General features: G+C 40.7%; 1 protein-coding gene across 1 annotated transcript; it reads right to left on the bottom strand.

Annotated features, from left to right (window-relative positions):
• Positions 1 to 6,730: 6,730 nt before the first annotated feature.
• On the bottom strand, positions 6,731 to 19,897 carry LOC120592873 (5-hydroxytryptamine receptor 3C-like). The gene is given in 11 exon segments (XM_039850563.1): positions 6,731 to 6,960; positions 7,071 to 7,286; positions 7,401 to 7,487; positions 7,490 to 7,625; positions 8,419 to 8,579; positions 8,773 to 8,942; positions 9,205 to 9,314; positions 9,775 to 9,819; positions 10,197 to 10,363; positions 11,538 to 11,649; positions 19,697 to 19,897. Coding segments are annotated over 11 exon segments (1,635 nt in total).
• Positions 19,898 to 23,263: the final 3,366 nt, after the last annotated feature.

Below are 23,263 nucleotides of genomic sequence, written 5' to 3'. Positions count from 1 at the left end.
TGGTCACTATGTTCTCTCCTCTCATTTCTTGTTCTGACTGGCAGGATAATTTTTGGTCTATGTCCATGGATCTTTCAGGATGTACAATGAGTAGCCACTTGAGAATCCTTTTCAAGCTTCTTAGTATTGGTATCTGATGTTTCCATGGCTGTGCTCTGGGAAATCAGGAAAAGAAAGGTTGGGCAATGGATTTCCTGAGGCTTCAGAATACCCAGGTCAGAGGCACAGACACTGTATTTAGAAGCCCAGGTGAGCTACAGTGTCTGAGGCTCAGAAACAGGGCTCTAGTTCTCAGACCAGCCAGCAAAGTCTGCGTGAGTAGGCTTGACAGCTTGCTCTCTTCTGAGACGAGGGCAAGTGTCACCTTTTATCAGCTTCTTAAGTCCTGCGGAGACACCCAATGAGTATTGCCCTCACCTGGGGCACACTACCTGTTCTGGCTGAGGGCTGTCTAGAGTATCTGAGCAGGCAGAATCAGAGAGTTTCAGAGGGGCCAGAGTGTTGGCACAGAGCACTGGGGCCTTTAGGAGCTAAGGAGAGGTGGCAGCAGTTTGAGTTAGTGCTGAGGACACGGCTGGGTTTCTGAGCTCTTCGTATTGCGGGGCAGTCTTAGATCTATTGGAAGATGCCATTACCTTAGGCAGGGGTGTTTCTAGAAATCTTTGCTTTCCCCTAGGGTTTCCTAAACTTTAGTTTCAGCTTCGCAATAGGCATCCCCACCTGGAAAAGCATTTGCTTCATCCTCTAGGAGCCTCTTGTTTTGGGTGATGGCCTCATGCCAAATAAGTCAGCCTACCCAGGAGGATAGAAAACCAAGGTGAAGAATCTCCTGGAAACTGTATGGTACCATCAAAACCCTCTGACTTCATAGCTGGTCACCTCCTTAGTGATATCACTCCCAGTCTGGCTTCTTCTAAATTATCTTCTATTGTGCAGCCTATGTAATTTGTTTGAAATACAGATGTGCCCATATCCTTCTTATACTTGAAATCTTTCAGTGGCTCCAATTGTCTATATAGTAGTTATGTTAAGATTGCCAGGCCTGAGAGTTTGTATTTTCAACAAGTTTCTGGAAGTGCTACGGTTGCACGTCCTGGGACCACATTTGGAGGACCACTAGCATATAAGATGAAATCTAGCTCCTTAACATAATGTAAAAGGCATTCTGTGACTTAACTCCCACCTATCTTTCCATCATTTTTGCCTTAGATTTTACATTCTAAAAGAGTTCTTCTATCTTTAATATGTATAAAAATTACCTCATGTGTCTTATTCTCACCCCTTTGGCCCTAAATCCACATCTTAACCCCAAATCAGAATTGTAGGCTGTAGTGCTCAGGAATTTACATTTTAAACTAGATCCATAGCTAATTCTAATAAATAAGGGCCTTGAACTACACATGGAAAAACACTAGTTGTTAAATAGCACCCTGACATTCAAAATGTAATTTTATTCCTCCATATTCCCTCAATCTTAAATATATCTTCTACCATTGATCTCTTGGTCTCACTAATAAATTCTTAATGATTCAGCTCAACTCAAGCATCTAGTCTTCTGTGAAGCCTCTCTCTGTCTCTCTGTCTCTCTGTCTCTCTGTCTCTCTCTCTCTCTCTCTCTCACACACACACACACACACACACGTGAACTCTGTTGTGACTCTTCAATTGGAAACAACTCTTTGCACGTGCATCTCCCATTTCTTCTCCTGCTCTGTAACCTCATGGAGAGGAGAAAGCATATCTTGTTTTTAGTCTCCCTCTCCGCTCTGTGTGTGGCGTATAGTGGTGTGTAGTCAATAAATGTTATACCTGGCTTGTCAGTTCACTGTGGATGAGGAGAGAGAGACATAGGCACCCTCGGCAGATATAAGAAAGGTGATTGGGAACCTCATGGGTGTAATGAGGCCATATCAGAGAAGTTACTTGCTGTTCCCACGGTGTGGTTGAGGTGTGGGCCTCCATCTTGGGTGCAGTTTTGTGGAGATGGGGGTTGGCAGAAGCACAGCAGTCTGAAGCAGGTAGAATCCAGAGGGCTGGAGCCAGGGCCTAGCCTTTTCTTTCTGACTGCCCACTCTATGTTTCTAATAAAGGCCAAGCTCAGAATGGTCTAACCAGAGCTGCCATTTATTGAGTTTGTGCCATGTGCCCTATGCTGTATTAGGCACTTTACTTGCAGTATTCATATCCTCACAACTGCTTTGAGAGGTCAGCACTATTACTTTCATTTTATAGATTAAAAAACTGAGGTGCAGAGAGGTGAAAATATCTTGCTCAATGTCCACCCAGGTGGAAATGGGTAGAATCTAGATTCAAATCCAGGTCAATCTGATTCCATTGTTCTTACCTTGCTCTTTTCATCACTCTATAGCTGGGAAGGCTGGTAGCCTGGATTATGAAATCCCCAGTCCTAGACAATGCTTGAGTCCAAAGTTAAACAGTGGGGACAGGAGCTGTAGTTTGCAAGTCATGGACACCAGGACCTTTCTTATGTAAGACATGAGGGGATCGAACTAGAACGTCTGTAACTTTTTATGTCTATTGCCTTCCACCTAGAAGTCGATTTTGCTTTCTAGGTCCTAGCCTGTGTGATAAATAGAGGGTCTCTAATGTGTCACATTTGGCTTTCTAGTTTCTGTACACTTACCAATGATTTCTTAAAATTTATGTTTTAAAAATAGTTTAATCTGTTATTAGCTCCATTTCACAAATAGAGACCTTTGAACTTGTAAAGTTAAGCCTCTTGTACAAGCTTATTTGGCTAGCAAGTAATGGAGTCAGATTTGAATCCAGAGTTGTCTGATTCCTAAGTCTCTGTACTATACGATTTTTTCCTACTATGTAGAAGAACCAGTAGCAATGAATGATCAAATAAGAGAGGTTATTAAGGGGAGGATCAGAAATTGCAGAGAAGGGAGATAATAGGCTTGAAATGAAGTCTGTGACTTCACATACTAAAGCAGTTCTGAAGAAAGAGGAGAGGAAGGAAAAGATGGTGATGAGATAATAAATTTTAATGTCAGTTTAATAGGGAACCTGAAAATGTAGAAAACATGGAAAATACTACTTGTAATGGTTTAGAGCAGAGGTCCCCAACCCCTGTGCCGTGGACCAGTACCGGTCTGTGGCCTGTTAGGAACCTAGGAATGGGAAACTAGGAACCGGGCAGCACAGCAGGAGGTGAGCTATGGGTAAGAGAGCGAAGCTTCATCTGTATTTGCAGCCTAGTGCTGGTATTTCTGCCTCAGCTTCACCTCAGATCATCAGACATCAAATTCTCATAGAAGCACTGGTCTCTGGTGCCAAAAAGGTTGTGGATCACTGGTTTAGAGAAAAAAGAAGTGAACAAAAGTGTGTGTAAGAACCGCAGGGTAGCACTGCAGATGAATGGACAAGATGAGGAACTATTAGGCAGAAATAGGCCATTGAATGCAAGATGGCCCAGGCAGGACCAGTTGCCTATCAGCAGATTTTTCTAAAGAGGTCATGAATTGCCTTGCACAGCCTTTCAGAGGTTTGCCACATAAGAGAAAAGTCATTAGCACAAAGTGTGCTTATCATATGCTCCTGTTATAGAAGGAACAGAAAGACATGACCATACCCATCAATTTTCTGGGAAAGTTCTAGTTTCAAAGTTTCTGTATGATTATCAGTATGTGTTAAGATCACATGTTCAGATTTTGCTTTTGGAGAAAATAAAATCACTATAATTATATCACGCCTTCTTCTACTGAAAGGAGCTATAACATCTTAATTTATGTGTCAAAAAAAAAAGGATGAATTGCATATTTTCTATTCAAATAAAACTTAAAACTACTTGTTTGGGAAAAAATCTGAAGAAAATAAGCAGAGAAATATGTATCATAAAGATGGGTGGAAAAAACAAAGTGATGCAACTTAATTTTAAATAATTTCAGAACCCCTTAAACTGGGTAAACGAGCTACTCAACAAAGTCAAGGATGAGTTTCCAGGTGAGATGACTGTCTCAGGACAAGGCAGAGAAGTGGGCGAGTATCTGACAATAAGAGTATCTGACCATAAGTACCAGCAGCAAACAACTAAATCCATAGAGAATACAGTGGAAAGATGGATTAGATTTAGAGAAATACATGCTCCAGAAAGGAATGGAGAAAGTGCAAGTAGTGAATTGGGTGTTATGACTTATGAAGGGGTGGAGAGGGAAGTGGTGAGGAGTGGGAAAAACTGAGGGAGCAAGGAAAAGGAAATTTAAAAGAAAGTTTGTTTTGGGGACCCAGATCAGGGTCTCACTCTGTTTTAATTCTCCTAAGGTGTTACGTGAAAAGGACTTGAAGTGGTATTGACATCTCAACAGAGGATTCTTAGAGAACCTGTCTGGTTCTCATCTTCAGCTTGAAGGCCCTAGAGGGTAAGAGTCCAGTATCTAGAGTCAGCTTCCCTGGGCTCGAACCACAGCTCTGCCACTTAACTAGCTGTGGAACCTTGGGAGACAGCTCACAAGGTTATGTCGTCTCCCTGTGCTTCCTTTTCTCATTTATTTCATCTCATTTATTTGAATATATCAAATGGGAATAATAATACAAATAACAGTTCTAAAACTTAAAGAACTTTGAAAAACAAATGATTTTTTACTAATTATTTGGTGGCAAAACTTGACCTGAACTGATGAAACTATTCATAGTTTTTTCTTCTTTTTTTGCTTTCCGGTGTGAACATGCATAGATTTCACTGCAGAGATATTAACGTGATTATAAGATGCTGACACATACCCCACATGGGATGTTCATAATATATAGCATATGCACAACTGTTACCTTTTTAAAACCTGAAAAATTCTAAATTCCAAAACGCATTTGGCAACAAGAGTTTGTGGATCTGGACTTCCTACTTCATATGGTTACTATGAGAATTAAAGGTGTTTATTCATATAAAGCACTTTAAAAAGTGCCTGCCACATATTAATAACTTAATAAGTATTGGTTATTATTATTCCTTTACTGTATCCTTTCTAAAGGCCCACTTTGTGGAAAGATGCAAGTTGAAGAACTGCCAAGATAATAACAGATACATTAATTTATGTCAGGGCTCCTGATTTGAGCCTTCATTATGTACACACTCCATCTTGGACATTCCTGGAAGACTGGTGACAGTCAGGAGAGTACTTGACAAGGTTTTGGAAAGTAAGGAGCCAAAGATCTTCCTGGGAAAACAATGCAGAGGGGAAAAAATGGGAAATTAAGAGACAAGTGTTTAGTTGTAAGACCATGGGCCTGAGCGAAGGAGTGATTCAGAATATAGCGGGGTATTTCCGCCTCAATATTCCAGATTCCAATGGACTTCTGCCTGCAGAAGGGGACTGCAGGGAAAGAGCAAGTAACAGCTGGTCCTGGTGACTCAGAATCCAGCTGGGGACATCTGTGCTACAGGAGCCAGCCCTCTAGTGGCTTGGGCTCTGCAGGGCAGATGCTCCTGTAGAGAACATTGGAGTAAGACCTTAGGTCCACGCCACCAGCAGCAGCACTTCTAGTGGACATTGCAGCCTCGCCAGCATTTGGGCATCTATAGTGACCGGAAGGAGCCAAAGGTGTTTGAGAAAGAACTGTGGAGGGGAGGGACCAGGGAAATATTGTTTAGTAAACAATATTACCACTCTCATTTTACTCCTGGCCAGTTGTCGCCTGAGAAGTTTAGGCTTCAGATAGAAAGTAGAATACATGAAAGAAAGGAAGATAAATGGTTGCTAAAAATAAAAGATTAACTTTGAGTTGTAATTAATTTGTTCTCGGATCTGTGCTTTTCTGAACCTGGGGTATCCAGCAAATCATGCCACAGCTCTTGTGTACTGCAGCCAACAGACAAGACTTCCAAAATCACAAGGCAAGTGTTATGAAAGAAAATTTTCCAGTTCAATGGGGGCATTTGTGTTATTCCCAATAAAGTAGATGCTATTTTCAGACGTACTTTCCTTGGCCTAATGGTATTTTCTTAACGTGATTAAGGGCAGCTCAACTCATTGCAACACAGACAGTTAACAGTAATTTGGGATTACTTCAACACTCTAAGTACTTAATGATGGATGAGTCATATATCAGGCTGTGATGAAATGCTTCACTCTTTAAGCAAAAGATGCCTGGTTCTGACACATTATTAATTTTCGAAGCTTAAATCCAGGATAACTGGATTTAGGAGGTTAATCCCTCTTTTATTATAATTCCTTGTAATAGATTTTGGCCCCTTCTCTCCCGTCCCTCACTTTCACATGTTGTCTGCTATACAAATAATAATAATAATAATAATAATAATAATAATAATGTAATACAAGAAAATCCTTTTTACTTTGGTATTGAGAAGTTTCTGCAAAAAGACTCTTAGACCAAGATAGTTTATACTATAACAGAATGCAGGGAAAGAGCCAGGGTTTTCTGCAAAGGGGTTTATTGGGGGTGATTAAATCAAGGAAGTATTCCAGGAAACTGCATCCTGAGGAGCCCAGGCAGGCAAAACTTGTGGGAAGGCTGAGGGGAGTTGATGGCATAGAGGAGCAAGGACCTAACTGCAGAAGGGGACTGCAGGGAGAGTGGACTAGAAGGGTGTGAGAAACCATCCAGGTCTGGCTTGACTGTGCAGAAGGACTGTGTTGAAAACAAGGTGGTTGCCAGATCTGCGAAGCTGGGATCTGAATGGGCATGACAGTCTGGCTGGTTTCCAGAGGCAAGAGAAGCTCTAGGCTGGAGCTTGAAGGCAGGCATCTGCCTAAGTGTTCCAGAGGGCAATGACCGTGATGATAGAGGTGGTCATGAAGAGCAGGTAGAGACGGAAGAGCAGGGTGTCCATCACGTGGCTGAACTGTACCCACAGGACGACCAAGCGCTGCTTCTGAGCCTCGTCTTCCTGCTCAGCCATCGTTGGCCCAGGGCTCCCATTTGCCTCTGCCTCTCATGGACCTGGCACTTTTCCCACCAACTCCAAGGGCTCCTTCAGACCTAAGGAGAGACAGAGACCTAGCCATGGGCTTCGAAGGTCACCAGGGAAGAGAGGGGTAGGGAAGTGGAACTGTTAGAAGAGGAAATGTGAGCAAAGCTGACTTCCTTACCATGGAGATGAAAAGGGGTGAGGCCCAAGCCCTTAGTTCCCTTCTGGGGCACAGTGGGGCAACATTTTGTTGGGCTGGTGCAGTGTAGAAGCAGGAAATGGAGCCACTGAGGCATGGGTGGGGGCTGAGTGGTGGCCAGGTGCAGCAGGTAGGTGATGAAGATGGTTTCCAGCAGGCTGAGCACCATCAGGGACAGAAACAGGGCAAAGTAGACACCTGGAGGGAAGGCAGACCTGTGTGAGGGCCAGAGGCACTGCCCAGGACTTCTTGTTTCCTATTTTCCCACAGGGGCCTCTTTCAGGATCCCTTTTCACTCTGAAATGGTTCTACTGGTCCATCTCCCCCACCCCCTGATGAGGGGGATGCCACTCTTTGAGAATAAGTCATTCGTCATGAGCAGGAAGACATTGTAGCCCACAGAAGGGTGGTCTTGAATGGGGCACGAGTCTTGCTTTTTGCAGGCAGGTAGAAGCTGAGGGCATCGATGGCAACCAGAAAGCCGCTGGGCACCAGAAGGTTTATGACATAGAGTCTGGGCCTGTGCCTGATGGCCACCTGGGGAGAAAAGAGAGGGCAAGTGAGGAGTAAGCTGGAAGGCAGCTAAGCCAGCTAAGAGCAAGAGATGAGATTTGCCCCAGAATAAAGTATCTAATAAGGTCATGTTACTTTAAGTCCCATTCACAGTCTTGTCTCTCCAACCAAATCATCTTAATCACCACAGCTTGACTTCCAGGGTTTGATTCTGCCATGTTGCTTACCACGGAAACATATCTCATTTCTTCTTACCACGGAAACATATCTCATTTCTTCTTCTTGAAAGTGTCAACTTTCTCCATGTCATTTTTATCCCTACCGCTGTGCTCTTAGCAGGAGTGAGGGACCAGATTCTTAAGTTATTGTGTGCATTATATCTTTGTATTTCTACTTGCTCTCCTCATCAAAGTCTAATCTCTTTGCTGGTGGAATTTAAGACAAATGGGAGGGGAAGGAAAACAGCAGCAGATATTTGGGGGTTGCCAGGATTTGAAATCATAATATCTTTACGACAGTGATCCATAACTTTCCCACCATCTCTTTTTAAAAACAAACATAAAAATTCCAGCCCTCCAAAAAGTTCCAATGGTCCCAGGGGATGGGAAGCTCACTCTCACTGCAAATCACTGCCATAGACGCTTTGTTTCTTCCTTAGGGTGGATTTATTCCACCAATATTTACTAAGTGCCAGGTACTGTTCTAGGTACTGGAAATTTATTAGTAAAAAAAGTAACAAAAATCTCTGCTCACATTCTAATGGGAACATAAGCTATGCATCTTAGGAGAGGATCACAACCAGGGCCCCTGAGCTCACATAGAAAACGATTTGTTCGTACTGGTTGGCGTTCACAGTCATCTTCATTTTTCTCTGGTGGACACCTAGAAGCACCCACTTCCCCTTGTTCTGAATGAGGTTCTGTGATGTGCTCAAAATCTTCTGCACTTCCTCCTGCATGCCCAGGACCATGTTCTCCATTGCAGAGAGACCCAGACAACTCAGCCTCACCAAATGCTCCCAAACTCCTTGCCCAGACTGTTGGATTTCTTGCCACTTGGCTTCTCCACCCCTTTCGGTGAGATTCCCTCACTGTTCCTGGCTTTTTGTTCTCTTCTCTCTAAAAAGCCTTTCTCTGCCTCTCAATAGCCTATGTATATGAGCCTCATTCACCTGTGTGGATGAAAGAGCTAAAGGTGAGCGTGCAGTTCTGTTCATCAAAGGGGAAATAGAAGATGTCCAGGTTACAGATGCTGATCACTTGCACTGACTTATCGTATCTGATGCGCCCTTCACTGTTGACATAAGCCATGAGACCTGTAGGTTTCTGATCCACATTCATGCTGTATGTGAGAAGGATGGGGAGGTGGGTTCTGTGAGTTCACCATTAGACTTGGCCTTCTTTCCCTCTCAGGTGACTCCATTCCTGTGTTCCAGCTCCACTCATCTGACTTCTCCCCTTCCACCTGTCACTACATTCTGGAATTTTTGTAAGATGCTGCTCCTTTCTAAATTGAATCTCTGTGTGGCCCCTATTGGTTAACATCATGTTCTTCTCTGGAGATATGGTTTTCTTCATGCTTTTTTCATCATTGATACTCACACAACTCCTTGATGAAGATATCTGGAAGCCACAGGTTCTCCGTTGCTATGCTGAGCTGCCTGATGCCCCCACATTCCTCTGGGTTCCATCTGATTAATGGATTGTACTAGATCTAGAGGAAACCATGGCATGGGACAAACAGAGTGGGGACTAGTTTTAGTCTTACTCTCTCTCCCACGCTTTACATTCCTTCTTTCACTCATTTCTTCACTCTCCCATCCCTTCTCTGGTGACAGCTGTCACAATGTCACTAAGTAAAGTCTTACTTCCACTTCTCTCTCAGTGCTCTTAAGGGAGATTTTGAGCTTGTCTTTGGGTTCCTTGGGATAGAGCCACTTAAATATTGGCTTCCATGACCTTGGTTTATGCCAACTTCCCCCTGTACACCATCTCTGCCCTCCTAAACTGGCAGAATAGTCAGGAAGTTTTGTGTTTTCATTGTTGGTCTGGCTTTGTTTAAACATGTCGAATTCATGGATGTTCTCAGCTTTATCCATTGTAATCTGCAAAGTTAGACCCAGGACTAGAAAAAGGGAGGTACCGTAATAAAGGGGAAACTGAGTCTATCGTACCATATTTGGCCACAGGAATGATGTCATCAGTTGAAGCTGCGCATTCTGGAAAAACAATTTTCATCCGGGATCATTAATTCTATGAAGTCAGGTCCAATACCACCACTCACCTCTTACTCATTTCCAAGGCTGTTCTGTGTTCTGTGAGGCAATTATGATTTTTAATCATAAGCCACTGAAAAATGTAGGTCAAATAATCCAGAGCACTCGAGAAACATAAGTGAAAAACACAGTATGGAAGTCCATTGGAATTATGTTTCTTGTGGAGGATCCAAAAAGGGACAGATTTTACCTGCAGTGATGTCATTGTAGTGTTCCTTGTTGTCTCCCTACTCCATAGAATGAGTTATTAATTTTACAAAATCCAATCAGGAAACCCACTGCTTACCACGAGACCATTGCAATGTTGGGTTAGGACTTACCACCTCCAGGATGGCAGACAGGGTGAAGGAGATGTTGACATGAGTAGGGATGCTGAAGTTGATGACTGGACGGAAGGCCTTTCTGTCAAACACTGCTTGGAAAGCAGCAGGATCCACCCCATGCTGGTCAAAGCCTGAACAATTGAAGGTGGAAGCATCACCTCTTCCTGTAGAGAGCAGAGACTGTGAGAGAAGTGCCAGGACTGGGGCCTAGGGCGTGTTGCTGCATAGAGAGAAAATAGGGGACACAGGAGGAGCATGTGAGCTCCTCCTTTCTTAACCAGGGGACATGAGCTGGGCTTTTAGGCAAATGGTGGAAGTTGATAAAGTGAGCTAAGTCAGCGTCCATCCTTAATTTCATTGTTTCTGTCTCCATGCAAAACTTGTCCAAATGTGTATGTAAACTCAGCCCTGACCACTGATTCTCAGTGTCCTGCTATGTTCTTAATAGTCTCACCACAAACCTTTCCACCTTTGCTCAGTGTCCTTCCATTGCTCACTTCTGTCCTTGAGACATCTGGGTGATGTCAGTGACAAATTTTGCAGTCACAGTCCTCCTCACTACATTAATAAGGTATAGATGATCATCAATTAGTGATAAGGGAAGTAATCAGGTAGGTAGTATGAGATATGTTGAACCTTAAGGGAGAAACCCAGTTTTTCAATTTAACGAGTAGTGTTTATTGTGTTTCTACTATGTGCTGTGATTGTTGTCTTCTAAAACTCAATAGTCTTAACCCCTGAGATTATCTTAAAGAGAGTTCCTCGATACCAGTCTTATATTAACTCCTTTCTAGTCATACTTTGTGGAGTAGAAACAGAGAACAATGTGGTAACATCTGCTTTTTACCTACCTATGATGTTATACTATCCCTCATTGCTCATTTTCAATAATGAACAAGAAAAATATTCTAGACTGGGAAAGTTATACTGAAAAAGTTTCCTTCTTTTATGACAAGTCTTCTCATCCACGTCTTTCCTCTTAGCATCTTCCCTGTTTCATTTCATTTGTTTCAAGAGAGCCAAGAGAGAATTCTCTTCTTTCTAAAATCACCTGTTACTCAGAAACCATGGGGATAGATTATATGCTTAGAAAGAGAAAGATGAGGGGAAAGAAAAGAGGCCAACAGAAGCAGGGATGTGGAGGAGTAATTAAAGAGAAGAGTCAGCTAACAGTTAGGATCCTAGAAAGAAGTATAACATTGTCAGTGTTAAAAGTTTCCATTTTTACCCAAATGAACATCCAGTCCTTCACTGTCTAGGAATAACAAGAATTAGCTTGGTTTCTCTGTTTCCCAGAAATTTTATGTCTACTTTGCTCTTGCTCTTGTCCCATCCTACCTTGAAGCAGCAGGTGGAGAATGAGGCAGAGGAGGAATCCCTCCCCATGGAGCCAACCTCTTTCCAGCCTCCTCTCCTTGGCTCTTCTCCGGTGACTTAGGGATGATGTTGACTTTAAAAGACCAGAGGCCACACCTTGAGCCTTAGCTTTGAATAAATAATACAGGTGTCAGGTAGCATTAGCCACCCCTCTAACAAGCACTCTTGGTGCCAAGAAAATGTCTTGAAGGACTACCCACCCTGTGACATAAATGAACCTAAATCTAGTCTCTGAAAGTAATCTAGAAAGTCAGTTTAGAGACAAGGAAGCAAAAATATTTGGTCATTGGAGCAGTGCTAATGGCTTCCTCATATTGCAGAGTCACTCTGGCATATAATCCATTCTAGAAAAGACACATATTGACCGCCACTGCCTTTAAGTGGCTTATGCACTTATTTTAACCCTCTTGCCATCTTTCAAAAAAAAAAAATGGGCGGTCTTCTTTTTTATAATCAACTTCAGACTCTAAGTTTGTAAATATGACTTCAGTACTGACAAGTCTTAACTTTTAATTTTTTCGAGTGTGTCAAAAGCAATATAGACCCAGGTCTGCTGGATGGAGGGAGTGATTAGTGGGGTTGAGGGGAGGTGGCAGAGGTAATATTGCTTTGAGTAGAAGTTGATTTATGAGGTCATGAGCAATCAGTCTGCAAGTTTATGGTGTTTTTGGCCTTGTTTTTTTTTTTTAAAGAAATTAGTTATTTGTCAACATTTTAGAATTGAGAAATTTCACATAAAAACTGTTTCTGGCTTCATTTAAAAAATAAGATCAAGCAATACTGGGCTCATGTTTTTGCTTGACAACAACGTGCCAAAACTAAGAAGTGGTTAAGCCTTTTGGATGGAACATGTTCCCCCTAGATCGTCATGGTCTCTGTCACCAACTGTTGTCTTATTCCTGACCAGCTGCCCTCATTTACATTATCCGCTTGGCCTCTGCAGGCATTTGAGTTTGCTTTTGACTGTTAAGATTGATTTTCTTGTGTGATTCATAAAGACCCTTGAGAAATAATTTTAAAATATCATTTAATACCTACGTTATCAGAAGCATGATTTAGAATGTCCAAATATTTGGTTCATAGCAATATGGTTAAGTGGGCCAAAGTAATCAATGGCTTAACCTGTTTTACTCTAGAATTATTTCTGTTAGGGAAGGTTCCAGAGAAGGCAATCAGTGGCTTAGAGAACAAAAGGAGAGTATTTGCTTCAGTGAAGGAGTTTTACAGACTGATTTGGTATGATGCAGTAAGAAAGATCTAAGACCAAATCCTGTTTCCACTAAAATCATATTACCTTTTAGCCTGTTTCTTCATCTCTAAAATTGAGAGGATAACACCTATCTTGCAGGGGTTTTATGTGATTAGAGATAATGTATATATAATGCCTTTCCCATCCTGAGCAATTAATAAATTGAAACAGAAATAACAGTAAAAATGGCAGTAATAGTAGTTGTTACTGTTATCCAGGCTTACCTAAGACTGCTCAGGTAACTTCATCATGAATGGAATCTGTCGGACTTAAACAGTCTGGATTGACTGAAGCAACCCTAGTTCCTATGAGCCCTTTACTCAGCCTCACTCAGCTAGATTCTGATAAAGTTTATCCCTCACTCCTCTCAGCATTACTCTTCATCATTTGAGAATCCCTTCCCTTTTTAATTTTCTTTTTTTAAAAGATGACTTTGGATCACTAGGATATCTTAAAGCGTTTTCTGCAGAACATTAGTGCTGCAGGATGTTAAATGCTGTTTCTAAAACGTTATTTTTATTATTTCAAGTTCAAATAAGTCTGAGAAATGCTGAATGAAACAAGGCTAAACTGGTTTTATTTTTGTAGGATTTCTCAGAGTGTTTAGCTAAAGTATTTGAATATCATATGCATCATTTCCCAAACTTAGTTGACTTTGGAAATATCTTTTTCTCAGAATTTTCTTCTTCTTCTCCTTCTTCTCCTTCTTCTCCTTCTTCTTCTTCTTCTTCTTCTATTATTTCTTCTTCTTCTTCTTCCTTCTTTATTCTACAACTTCTTCTTCTTTATTTCTTCTTCTTCTTCTTCTTCCAAGCTATTTCTTTCCTTTGCTTCTTCTTCTTCTTCTTCTTCTTCTTTATTTCTTCTTCTTCTTCTTCTTTGTAACTATTCTTCTTCTTCTATTTCTTCTTCCTTTTATTTCTATCTTCTTCGCCTCCTCTTCCTCGTCTTCCATATCCTCATCTCAATTATATCCTCGTCCTCTTATCATCTATCCTCCTCGTCCTGCTCTCTCTCTCTTTTACCATCCTTCTTACTTTTCTCAAAGGAATTGGCTTTACTTGCAGACTATTGCTCATGTATTTGAATGGAAATGCTGTTTCTATTAACTAAGATAAAGTCTAAGGAAGAAAAAAAAGCTGGAAGGATTTGATATTAAACTTACTTTACCTGGGTGGAATGTAAGAATCAAAGAAGCAGCACATGGATCAAATAAATCAAAGAGGAATTAAAAAGAATAGATGCTAGGCTGGGGTACATATATGGAACTCAAGATGCCAGGCTGAAATGTCAAAGTAAAATTTATCAAATTATGATCGACACAGATCCACCAGGCAATATAAACTGGCTCAAAGGAGATCTAACTTTTTTCTTTAACTGCTTTTAGATCAATGGTACCAAGCTACTGGGCCACGCCATGTCTCCATAGACCTAATTTTGGTTGAAGTTTAAAGATGCTGTTGGTATTTACTACCAAAATAATAATAGTATTTGAGCCTATTGCTTATTTATAATTCTTACCCTTGTACGCCTACCATCTAAAATTATTGTTCATTTCTAAGCTCAGAAATCTCGATGTCAAAAAGAAAATACACATTGTCCTCACACTTGCACTGAAACACACCATAAAGACTTTATCATAATGTATAAGATAATCTCTTCTTCTGATAAAAAGCATATATTTATAAAGCAAAAGACTTGAGAATTTTCTCAAGCCTGTTTTAGTGAGAAGGCTCCATTTTGGCTGGACTACTGGTTCTGGCTTCTCTTAATGGGAACTCATTGCCTCCCATATTGTGGCCTGACAGGTCCATACTTCTCAATAATGTGAGAGGGTCCCCCAGACACATCTTACCACATATTAGACATACTGTATCATTTTACTCAATTGAATAAATAATCCTTGTCATTCTGGGAGGATTAAAATCCCAAGGCCTGTCTATGGGCTATGATGCTTGTTGTTTTAGCTGAATAAATTTAGATGGTTTTTCTGGGCAGAGGAAATAGCGAGAATGAAAACATGGAAATTACAGTGTTGTCAGGACCTCAGATTTGAGTAGGAGAGCGGTTGGAAATGAAGCTGTAGCATTATGTGGGGCCAGACCACGGAAGGCCTTATAGACCAAGCTATGGTTTGGTTTGATGCCCATGTCTCCTAAGCTTGCATAAGGTTCGGAACTCTTTTAAGAAAAATCATTCTCCTAAACCTCGATGTTGACTTAAATTATTTATATTATAGTATTACTTAAATATGTGTATTCATAAAACCATGTATTAAGTCCTTATGCTTATAGCTCTTATACCAGTATAAAATTAAAATTAATCTATAAATTATGTACATATAAGACTACAGAATCAACACAACGCTTGTTTAATGTGGTGGATAATATTATTTTGCTAAAATTAGATAGTTGTTGTCAATTATTTTCCTTTATTTAACAAGGAACTAATTTTTGAACACCTGTTATTTTGGGAGGGCCAATTTGATAGTGAATTTCAATATAACAGTACTTTAAAAAAAATTTTTAAGCAATTTTTTATTTCATTCTAATTACTATTCTTACTGCTAATGAGCTTGGGAAGTTATTACTACAAAGTTAGGAAGTGTGTAATACTTACCTTCATAAAATGAATGTGTGATATGACTTATAATGTGACTATACTGCTGTGTACTGCATGAACAGTCTGCTAATCCCACTGCTCTTCTCTATTAAAAATATTGTGAAACCTTCATCTGCATAACATGCTCTGATGTCATTTGACTTTCATTTAGCATTGTTTACATCTTAAATCCTCTTCTAATTTGCTTGAGACCATTAAAAAGGTGCATTATTTTGTCACACTATATTACTTCCATGATGACAAATAAATGATTCAATCTATTAACTGACTTTTAAAAATGTCTTATTTTATGAAAATGACTTTCATTGCAAGATTGATCTACAAAAAAGAAATTTTATCTTTATTACTGGCAGAAGAATTCAACATGAGTGCCACAGCACATGTAGGATGGTTGTTACCACTTGGCATTAGCTCCTGACAAGCTGGGTAGAGGAGGGTGTTGGGAGGCTATTGCAGTAGAACACTTCTCACGTCAATGAATGTCCCACCATCCATCTAGTTGTGCAACAGGAAGAAACCTAGTCGTTACCCTTGACACCTCTCTTGCTCACATCACCGCATCTAATCTATCGACAAGGTCTGTTGATTTTACCTCTTCAATTTCTCCCGAGTCTATCTACTTCTCTCTCTCTTTCCACCACAAGTCCTAGTCCAAGCCCCCATCTACTCTTCCCTGGACAACACTTCCAGCTAGACTCTTCTTTTGCATTCAAACTGCCTCTAATTCTTTCTCAATTCTGCTAGCTGCAGTGCAGTTTTCAAAATGCAAATTTGATTTCTCAACCGTTAACCAACTCACTTTTTAAAACCCTGCAATTGTTGACTTATGCTCTTACTCTAAATACCTATAACGTAGTCTACAGGGCTTTGGAAATGTTCTCTTCTTCCTTCCACCACCTGGCCTTGGTTGTTCCCTTTGCCTAGAGTATTTGCTCCTTTGCCATCTCTGCTGCCTTGCTAACTTGTACTATCCTTCAGATGTAACATATATTTTCTTCTTTGTCTAGTACTTACCACAGGTATATCTGGGACGTTAAGCAACGTGAGGGCAGGAAACTCGACTGTTTCATCTCTACTGTATCTCCTTCAATTATTGAGTGAATGATATGTTTAGTACATTGTACAACATAAATACTATTTTGAAATATATATGAGTCTGCATTGCAACGGATTCGCTAGCCCATCTGAGTGCTGGAGAATATCACCCTTCACAACACAAACACATTGCAAGGAGGGGATGTTTTTCAATCAATATCATGTAAATAGCTAAGCGTAAGTCTTTGCCCTATGCTATCCTCAGACAGACTGCAGTAGTGCCATTGTGCATCGGAGCCTGGCACCAGGGCTGCATAGCTATCATCCACTCTTTTACTTTTTAACCTGAAATCAATATATTTGAAGTATTTCAGGGAGATTTTAGAAGCTTTTTTATTTTATATAAAGGTATCAGATATGCAGCTCTTGGATGCTACAGTGTTTGAGGCATGGTCAGAAGTACTAGTGTGCCTTGATGAGGTGGCTTAAGGAGTGCCGAGGAAAAGTTTTTGTCATTCAACCAGATGGTCAGAGATACTTCAGTAAGTCTTGTCAGTAGAAACTATATATAAATCTGCAAGATTCTTCTGTTAAATTGCATATATATCAATGGAGAAATGTTTATTTCTATGATTTTAAAACTTTTTTATTATGAAATACTGAAACTCTACCAAAAATACAGCAAATGATATTAGAAGCACCCATGTACCCCCCTCCAAGCTTTGTTAAATTTTAACAGTAATAAGTCATTTTTTAAAGAAATAAAATATTGTAAACAGGTGAAGCCCCTTGTATGCATGTGTCCCTCTCTGATCTTATGCCCCTCCCTCCAACAGCAGAGGTAACTATATTTCGAATTGTTGTTTAGCATGCCCAACACACAGTGTATCCTTAAATGACATCATATTTTTACAAGTTTACACAATTAATAAAAATGGAGTCATACAATTTGAGTCTTTTTGTAATTTATTTTTACTCAACATTGTTTTCTGAGATTTATATATATTGACACCTAATAGTCCTTTTTCTTTAACTGCTATATAATATCTCATTGTACAAATACCATAATCTAGTTATCTGTTCTCTTGTTAGTGACATTTAGATTCTTTCCACTGTTACAGACAATGCTCAACCAATACATCTCCCTGTGCAAGTGTGCGGGAGACTCTTTGGGGGCAGCTTTTCTCAGCTAATAGCATTACATCATAATGCCCTAAGGTATTCATTGTGCTTAATGAATTAACTTCTCCCCTGGACATTTAGAATGATACTAGCTATATGTATTAACCTTGAGGGAATTAAGAAAATAGTCACTCAAATAATTTTGTGTAGGACTTAATTTACTTGCAGAATCCCCCCACTGAGAAAGGGTAGTCTAGAGCATATACAGAGAAGTGTAATTGCTGGGTTCAAGGATAGGCATATGTGGTAGAAATCATTAACATTTACCAAAATCTGTTCTTTTCTTCTTCCATTGTAACAGAGTTGTAAATTGCTCATAGCTGCCCAACTGAGGATTGCATTTCCCAGTTTTCTCAGTTAAATGAGATCATATCAATAAACTGTCACCAATAGAATGTGACTGAAAATAATGTATGCTACTTCCTGGCTGATGCCTTAAGAACTGCTCACACCTTCTCCATACTCTCTTTTTCCTTCCTCCCAGCTGAGTAACTAACTGGTGGTAGCAATGAGTAGAGCAACTTTGGAAGCCAAAAGTTGAATCTGACAGAGCCACTGTCACTCTGGGTCTCTGAAATTGCAACAAGCAGAACTTCACTGCTCATGTGATATCTCGCCTATGACTCTTATGTATGGGAGAAAAAAACTTCCTGACTTCAAGCCACTGAATTTTAAGAGTCTACTTGGGGTCTAACAATACAGCCCATTTCCAATCTACTAAATTGGGCCAATTGTTCCTTATTGCGGTTCAATCAATTGACACTCATTCTACCAGCAATGTGTGAAATATCCTGTCATTTTAGATCCTTGACAACACTTGTTATGAGGTTTTTACTTTTTCCTATCAGGTAGACATAAAATGGTATCTCATTGCTATTTTAATCTCCATTTCCCAGATTATTAGTGAGATTGGGTGTCTTTTCATACATATTTGAATGGCTGTCCTGGTTTCCTTTTCTGTTCATTCATTTGCCTATTTTCCTGTTGGGTTATTGTCACTTCTTATTGAGTTGTAGAAATTAATTGTATGTTTTCTATTAAAAACATTGTCAGTTATACCTTGTGCTTTATCTTTTTTACTTGTGGCATCTTGTACAAAAGTTTAAATTTTAATATAGTAAAAATTTATCATTTTTTTCTCTTCTTTGTTTTTTAGCTTCTCTACTCCCATGTCCACAAAGATATTTCACATTTTCTTCTAAATGTTTTAACATTTTCCCTTTCAGTTAGGCCTTTGATCTACCTGAAATTTTCTTTGTGTTATATGAAGTAGTAATCTCTTAAATTTAAAAATTAAAGACCAATCGTACCAGCACTGTTTATTGAATCTCCATTTCTCTACTGATTTGTTATGTCACAGGTCAAGTTCACACATATACATGAGTCTGTTTCTAGGCTCTTTATTATAGTGCCTCGGTCTCTCGATCCATCCTTGTGCAAGAACACTATTAATTATTTTGGCTTTATGACACATTAGTGTCTTCATACTATCAAGTTGTATAAAGGTGGACAGGTCACTTTTCTTTCCTTCATTCTTTTAATCTCTGAAATGGATAATGATCATATCACCTACACATAGGGTTGTTATGGAGATTAAAAGAAACAAGAATTGTATGTAAAGCACCAATACAGAGCAGGCAGGCATTCAACAGAGAGTAGTTATGTTCATGTTGAAGGCACAGATGAAACACAAAGAGAAATGATCGATCTCGTTGGGAACCTCAATTTCATTTATAAAAAGAAAGGGATTGAGTTGGCATACTGTTTCTAACGCTCTCGCTACTTTAACTGTGATCATGGCATTTTATTATCTAGAAACCAGGCAACACACACTACATGCTAGGCAGTGGGATAAAAGTTGAGAAAGGTGATTATCAGACTGCAGGGTGGATTCCTGAGCAAGCAGTCATGAAATGGTAAGTGCACAACAGATAAGGTTTAGGGCTGGCTGCCGACAAGGACACACAGGCTACGGTGACCTTCCTGGTGTTTTGCATAAACGGCTGTACACCATCGGGGCCTCCCAGCCTACGAACACAGGGTCGCCGGCCCACACACGGCTACTGTCAACCTTCCCAGCCACCCACGGGGGCCTCAGAGAAGGTTCCAGACAGGCTCCCAGAAGTACTGGGAAGGATGGTGCAGAGCTAGAAGCGCGGTGAAAAGGAGGAGCAGCCTGCACCTCCCCCGGGGCTTCTACGGGGCTTCTGGGAAATAGAGTCCTTTGCCGCATGTCCAGCCTCCGGCTCCAGGAAGGGGGACTACAATTCCCTTCAGCCTTGGGGAGTCTTTGTGCAGCACGCCTGCGCAGTCTGGCGGCCAATGCCGCTATAAAGGCTTGTTTTGCTCTGGAGCTGATGCTCGGGAGCGTGGTCGAGTGGCCGTCTGGGCGGTCGTGGAGCTGGGGCACAGGTAGGGAGCGTCTACCGTCGCACCCCTTTCTTCTCCTTCAGTTGTCACGGGGATCACCCCTGTGTGTTTCTTCTGGAGGCGGCGGGCTGTGTTCAGGGATACAGGCAGTTCGAGAGAAGCCGGAGACCTGAGAAACCGGGCCTGGCCTCTCTTTGTCTCTCGTCACCCCCTCCTTGGGACGCAACCCCTGAGGCTTGTGGTGAGGTAACAGCTTGAGAAGGCAGGTAGGATGGGATGAGTAGTCAAGGTTGCTGGCTACATTCCCGGATGCGGCCACCAGGGGGTGCTGCGCCCGCGGCCCGTGGGTGTGGGTCGCTATCGGCTCGCAAGGCCCGAACTGGCCATGGGAACGCCCTAGGGTCCAGGGCATCCCAGGCGAAGCTGACCTGAAACAAGCCTCTAACCTCAAGGTTGTGGGGAGGGCGGCCTGGGGCCCCCCCGCTCACGCTGCGCACCGGAGACTCGGCTGCCAGCGACCTGAGAAGCAATCCTCTCGGAATTTTTGCAAATGGGTAAATGGAGGTTCATGACTTAAGCACACACAGCAACCCCCTGGGTAGAGCCCAGAATGGAACCCAGATCTCTTGACTGTTATCAGTGCCCTTTCCACTTCCACCGCACAGAGCTGCATGGTGCTTTGTATTTATTACACAGGGATCATTTGGTTTCTGCACAGACGTGAGGAGGCAGGAGGCACAGGAACCACCGGCAAAGTTTCGGAAGGTTTGCGAGGAGATGGATAGGTTATACCGGGTCTCTAGCCTGAGTTAGTGAAAGGTGCAGAAGGTTGGAGGCACAAGTGGATTGTAGGAGGATGGTAAATACAAATTCTTTTAGCTTCAGGTCAGGTTGTCTTGTGCAGCTTCGGGGCCTGGAACTAGATTCCTGAAGTGTGGGAAACCTAAGTTCTGTTATAATGAAGGCAATTTGGAAGCACCAGTCTGGCTAATCACAGTTCTTAATACTGTGCACCCCACCTCCACCATGCAGTTTCATCTGCTGCATTGTACACTTTTATCACTGGAAGGAGAACCTCGATTAAAAAAGGATCTGACCAGGTGGCCTTAACTCTGTTGATTTTTAATCTAGCACTACTTTGGGGTTCTCCCACTTTGATGATTCTGCTAGGGCCATTGCACAGCTCTGGCTCGGAAATAATAAAAATCCCTTTCCTTTTTTCCTTTCTTAACAGGTAAAGCAAGTTAACATTTTAAAAAGACTTTTAAACAACTTTAAGGGAGAATAGAAGAGAGAAATACAAATAGTATTTTTAAAAAGTAGTCAAGACTAGTGACCCTTCCTTCATTGCTTTCTTCAGATTTGGGCCTTAATTCTTTCCAGAAACTATTGGGCTTCCCAGCTCTTGGCTGGCCCCCACATGGAGTGCCCTGTCTTATATCCCTGATACACAGAAGATGGAATCTTCCATGTGTTCAAGGCCAAGAGATAGTAACTTTGTACCCATTCAAGGCCCTCCTACTCTCATGACTGTGACTCTTTCCCCCTGAAATTAAAGAAGCAGGAGTGTTAGAGGTGATGGAAAACTGCTTCCCATACCTTTCAAACATAGAAGGACTTGAAATAAAGTAATTGGAATAAACTTTGGTTATCATGAGTTCTTACACAGTTGGGATGATCTTCATGTTCTTCTTAACATGGCCTTTGATATTGTGAATGAATTCCTTTGGCTTCCTCCCTTTTAAACTCCTCTCTTACTTTTTTCCAAAGTAGGACTAATCCATTCAGCTTCTGGAAATTAGCTAGGCTAGAGAAACTTTGAAGGGGAAGGCTGGACTTCTGTGACCCTTGTAACAAGAAAGATTACTCACTCTTGTGTGCAGCTGCATCCAGACATTGGGGACACTGGCAGGCGCCAGGTCTGTTTATAGTTTAAGTTTAGTAACGTGATTGCTGTGGCCTTGGTTGTAAGCCCGGTGTTCTTTATGGTGCAGTTTGTCATTGGACAAGGTGACTTTTTTTTTTTTTCTTTAAAGATACATAACTGTATCAACTAGGGTACTTGAATCAGACCTCTGAAAAGCGAGAAGTCAAGTAGGAAGGAGATTTAGTCTTTTTTATTTAGAGAATTAGTAAGTGTTCTTTTTTCTGATACCTTAAAAAATGAATTGTAGCTGTCAGAATTTGTCCGTAGAGTAGTATTTTTAAATTATAGTGATAGCTAGGAATTTATGGAATTCAAAAGGCAACACAGCTTACACGTTAATTTCTACTGAGGCTGGTTTGAAAGGGGTTTTCTCAGTTCATATTTGGGAAACTTTGAACCCTTTTAGGGTGGGAGAAATGTTTCAGAGAGGTGTGTTATGTATTTTATTTTTTCAAAAGTAACCAGAGTTGATACAGGATATTAATTAGAGTTAGCCCAGCAAGCAGGTCATACTAGGTAAGACTTCATGGGACAGGGTGGGCGGTTTGTTTTGGTTATTTTTTAACAACAGCTTTGTCGAGATGTAATTTATATACCATGAAATTCAGCATTTTAAAGTATACAACTCAGTGTTTTGTTAATATATTCACAAAATTGTGTAGCCATCACCACTATCTAATTTTAGAATATTTTCAGTATCCCAAGGGCAATTTGTTTTAAAGTTAAGGTATAATATTGTTTTGTATGTTGGCTCTGTAACTCCATGGTACTTAAAAAAAATATCAGCTAGCCTATTACCTAATTATAAAAATGCAGAGATGGGATAGGTCTAATAAATATTTTATAAGTTTTCATTTAGTAAAATTTAGTAGAAGTTATATCTATTTTAAAATTGTGGCGTTTTTAATTCTTTGAACAAATTGTTTTCAGAAAGTCTTTTTTTTTAAAGACCTGTGTAAAGGCTCTATACATTGGGTTTGAACTTGGTTGAAGAGGGTGGGTGTCTTTTTACCAGTGTGTTTATTTTTTCTAATCTTGTTTTCCTTGGCAGTGGGGGGAGATAATTCTTGATTCTATTATAATGATTTTTTTCTTTAAAATATGAAATGGTATTTGAAAATTTTAATACTTTAATATTTTTATAGATATAAGGGTAAAAAACGTTAATGCTTTTTCCCTTTTTCCTATTTTAAAGCACTTTTGCATATGATTAAGCACAATTTAGGTGATGTCTGTTCTTGATGAATTTTTAATTTCAGAAATTCTCAAGTGAAACCAGGAGTCTATGAACCTGGCACCTCT

The sequence above is a fragment of the Pteropus medius genome, unplaced genomic scaffold, assembly GCF_902729225.1.
Source record: "Pteropus medius unplaced genomic scaffold, Ma_sr-lr_union100, whole genome shotgun sequence".
Taxonomy (NCBI): domain Eukaryota; kingdom Metazoa; phylum Chordata; class Mammalia; order Chiroptera; family Pteropodidae; genus Pteropus; species Pteropus medius.
The sequence above is the reverse complement of the archived record's forward strand: the minus strand, read 5'-3'. Positions and strand labels throughout refer to the sequence as shown.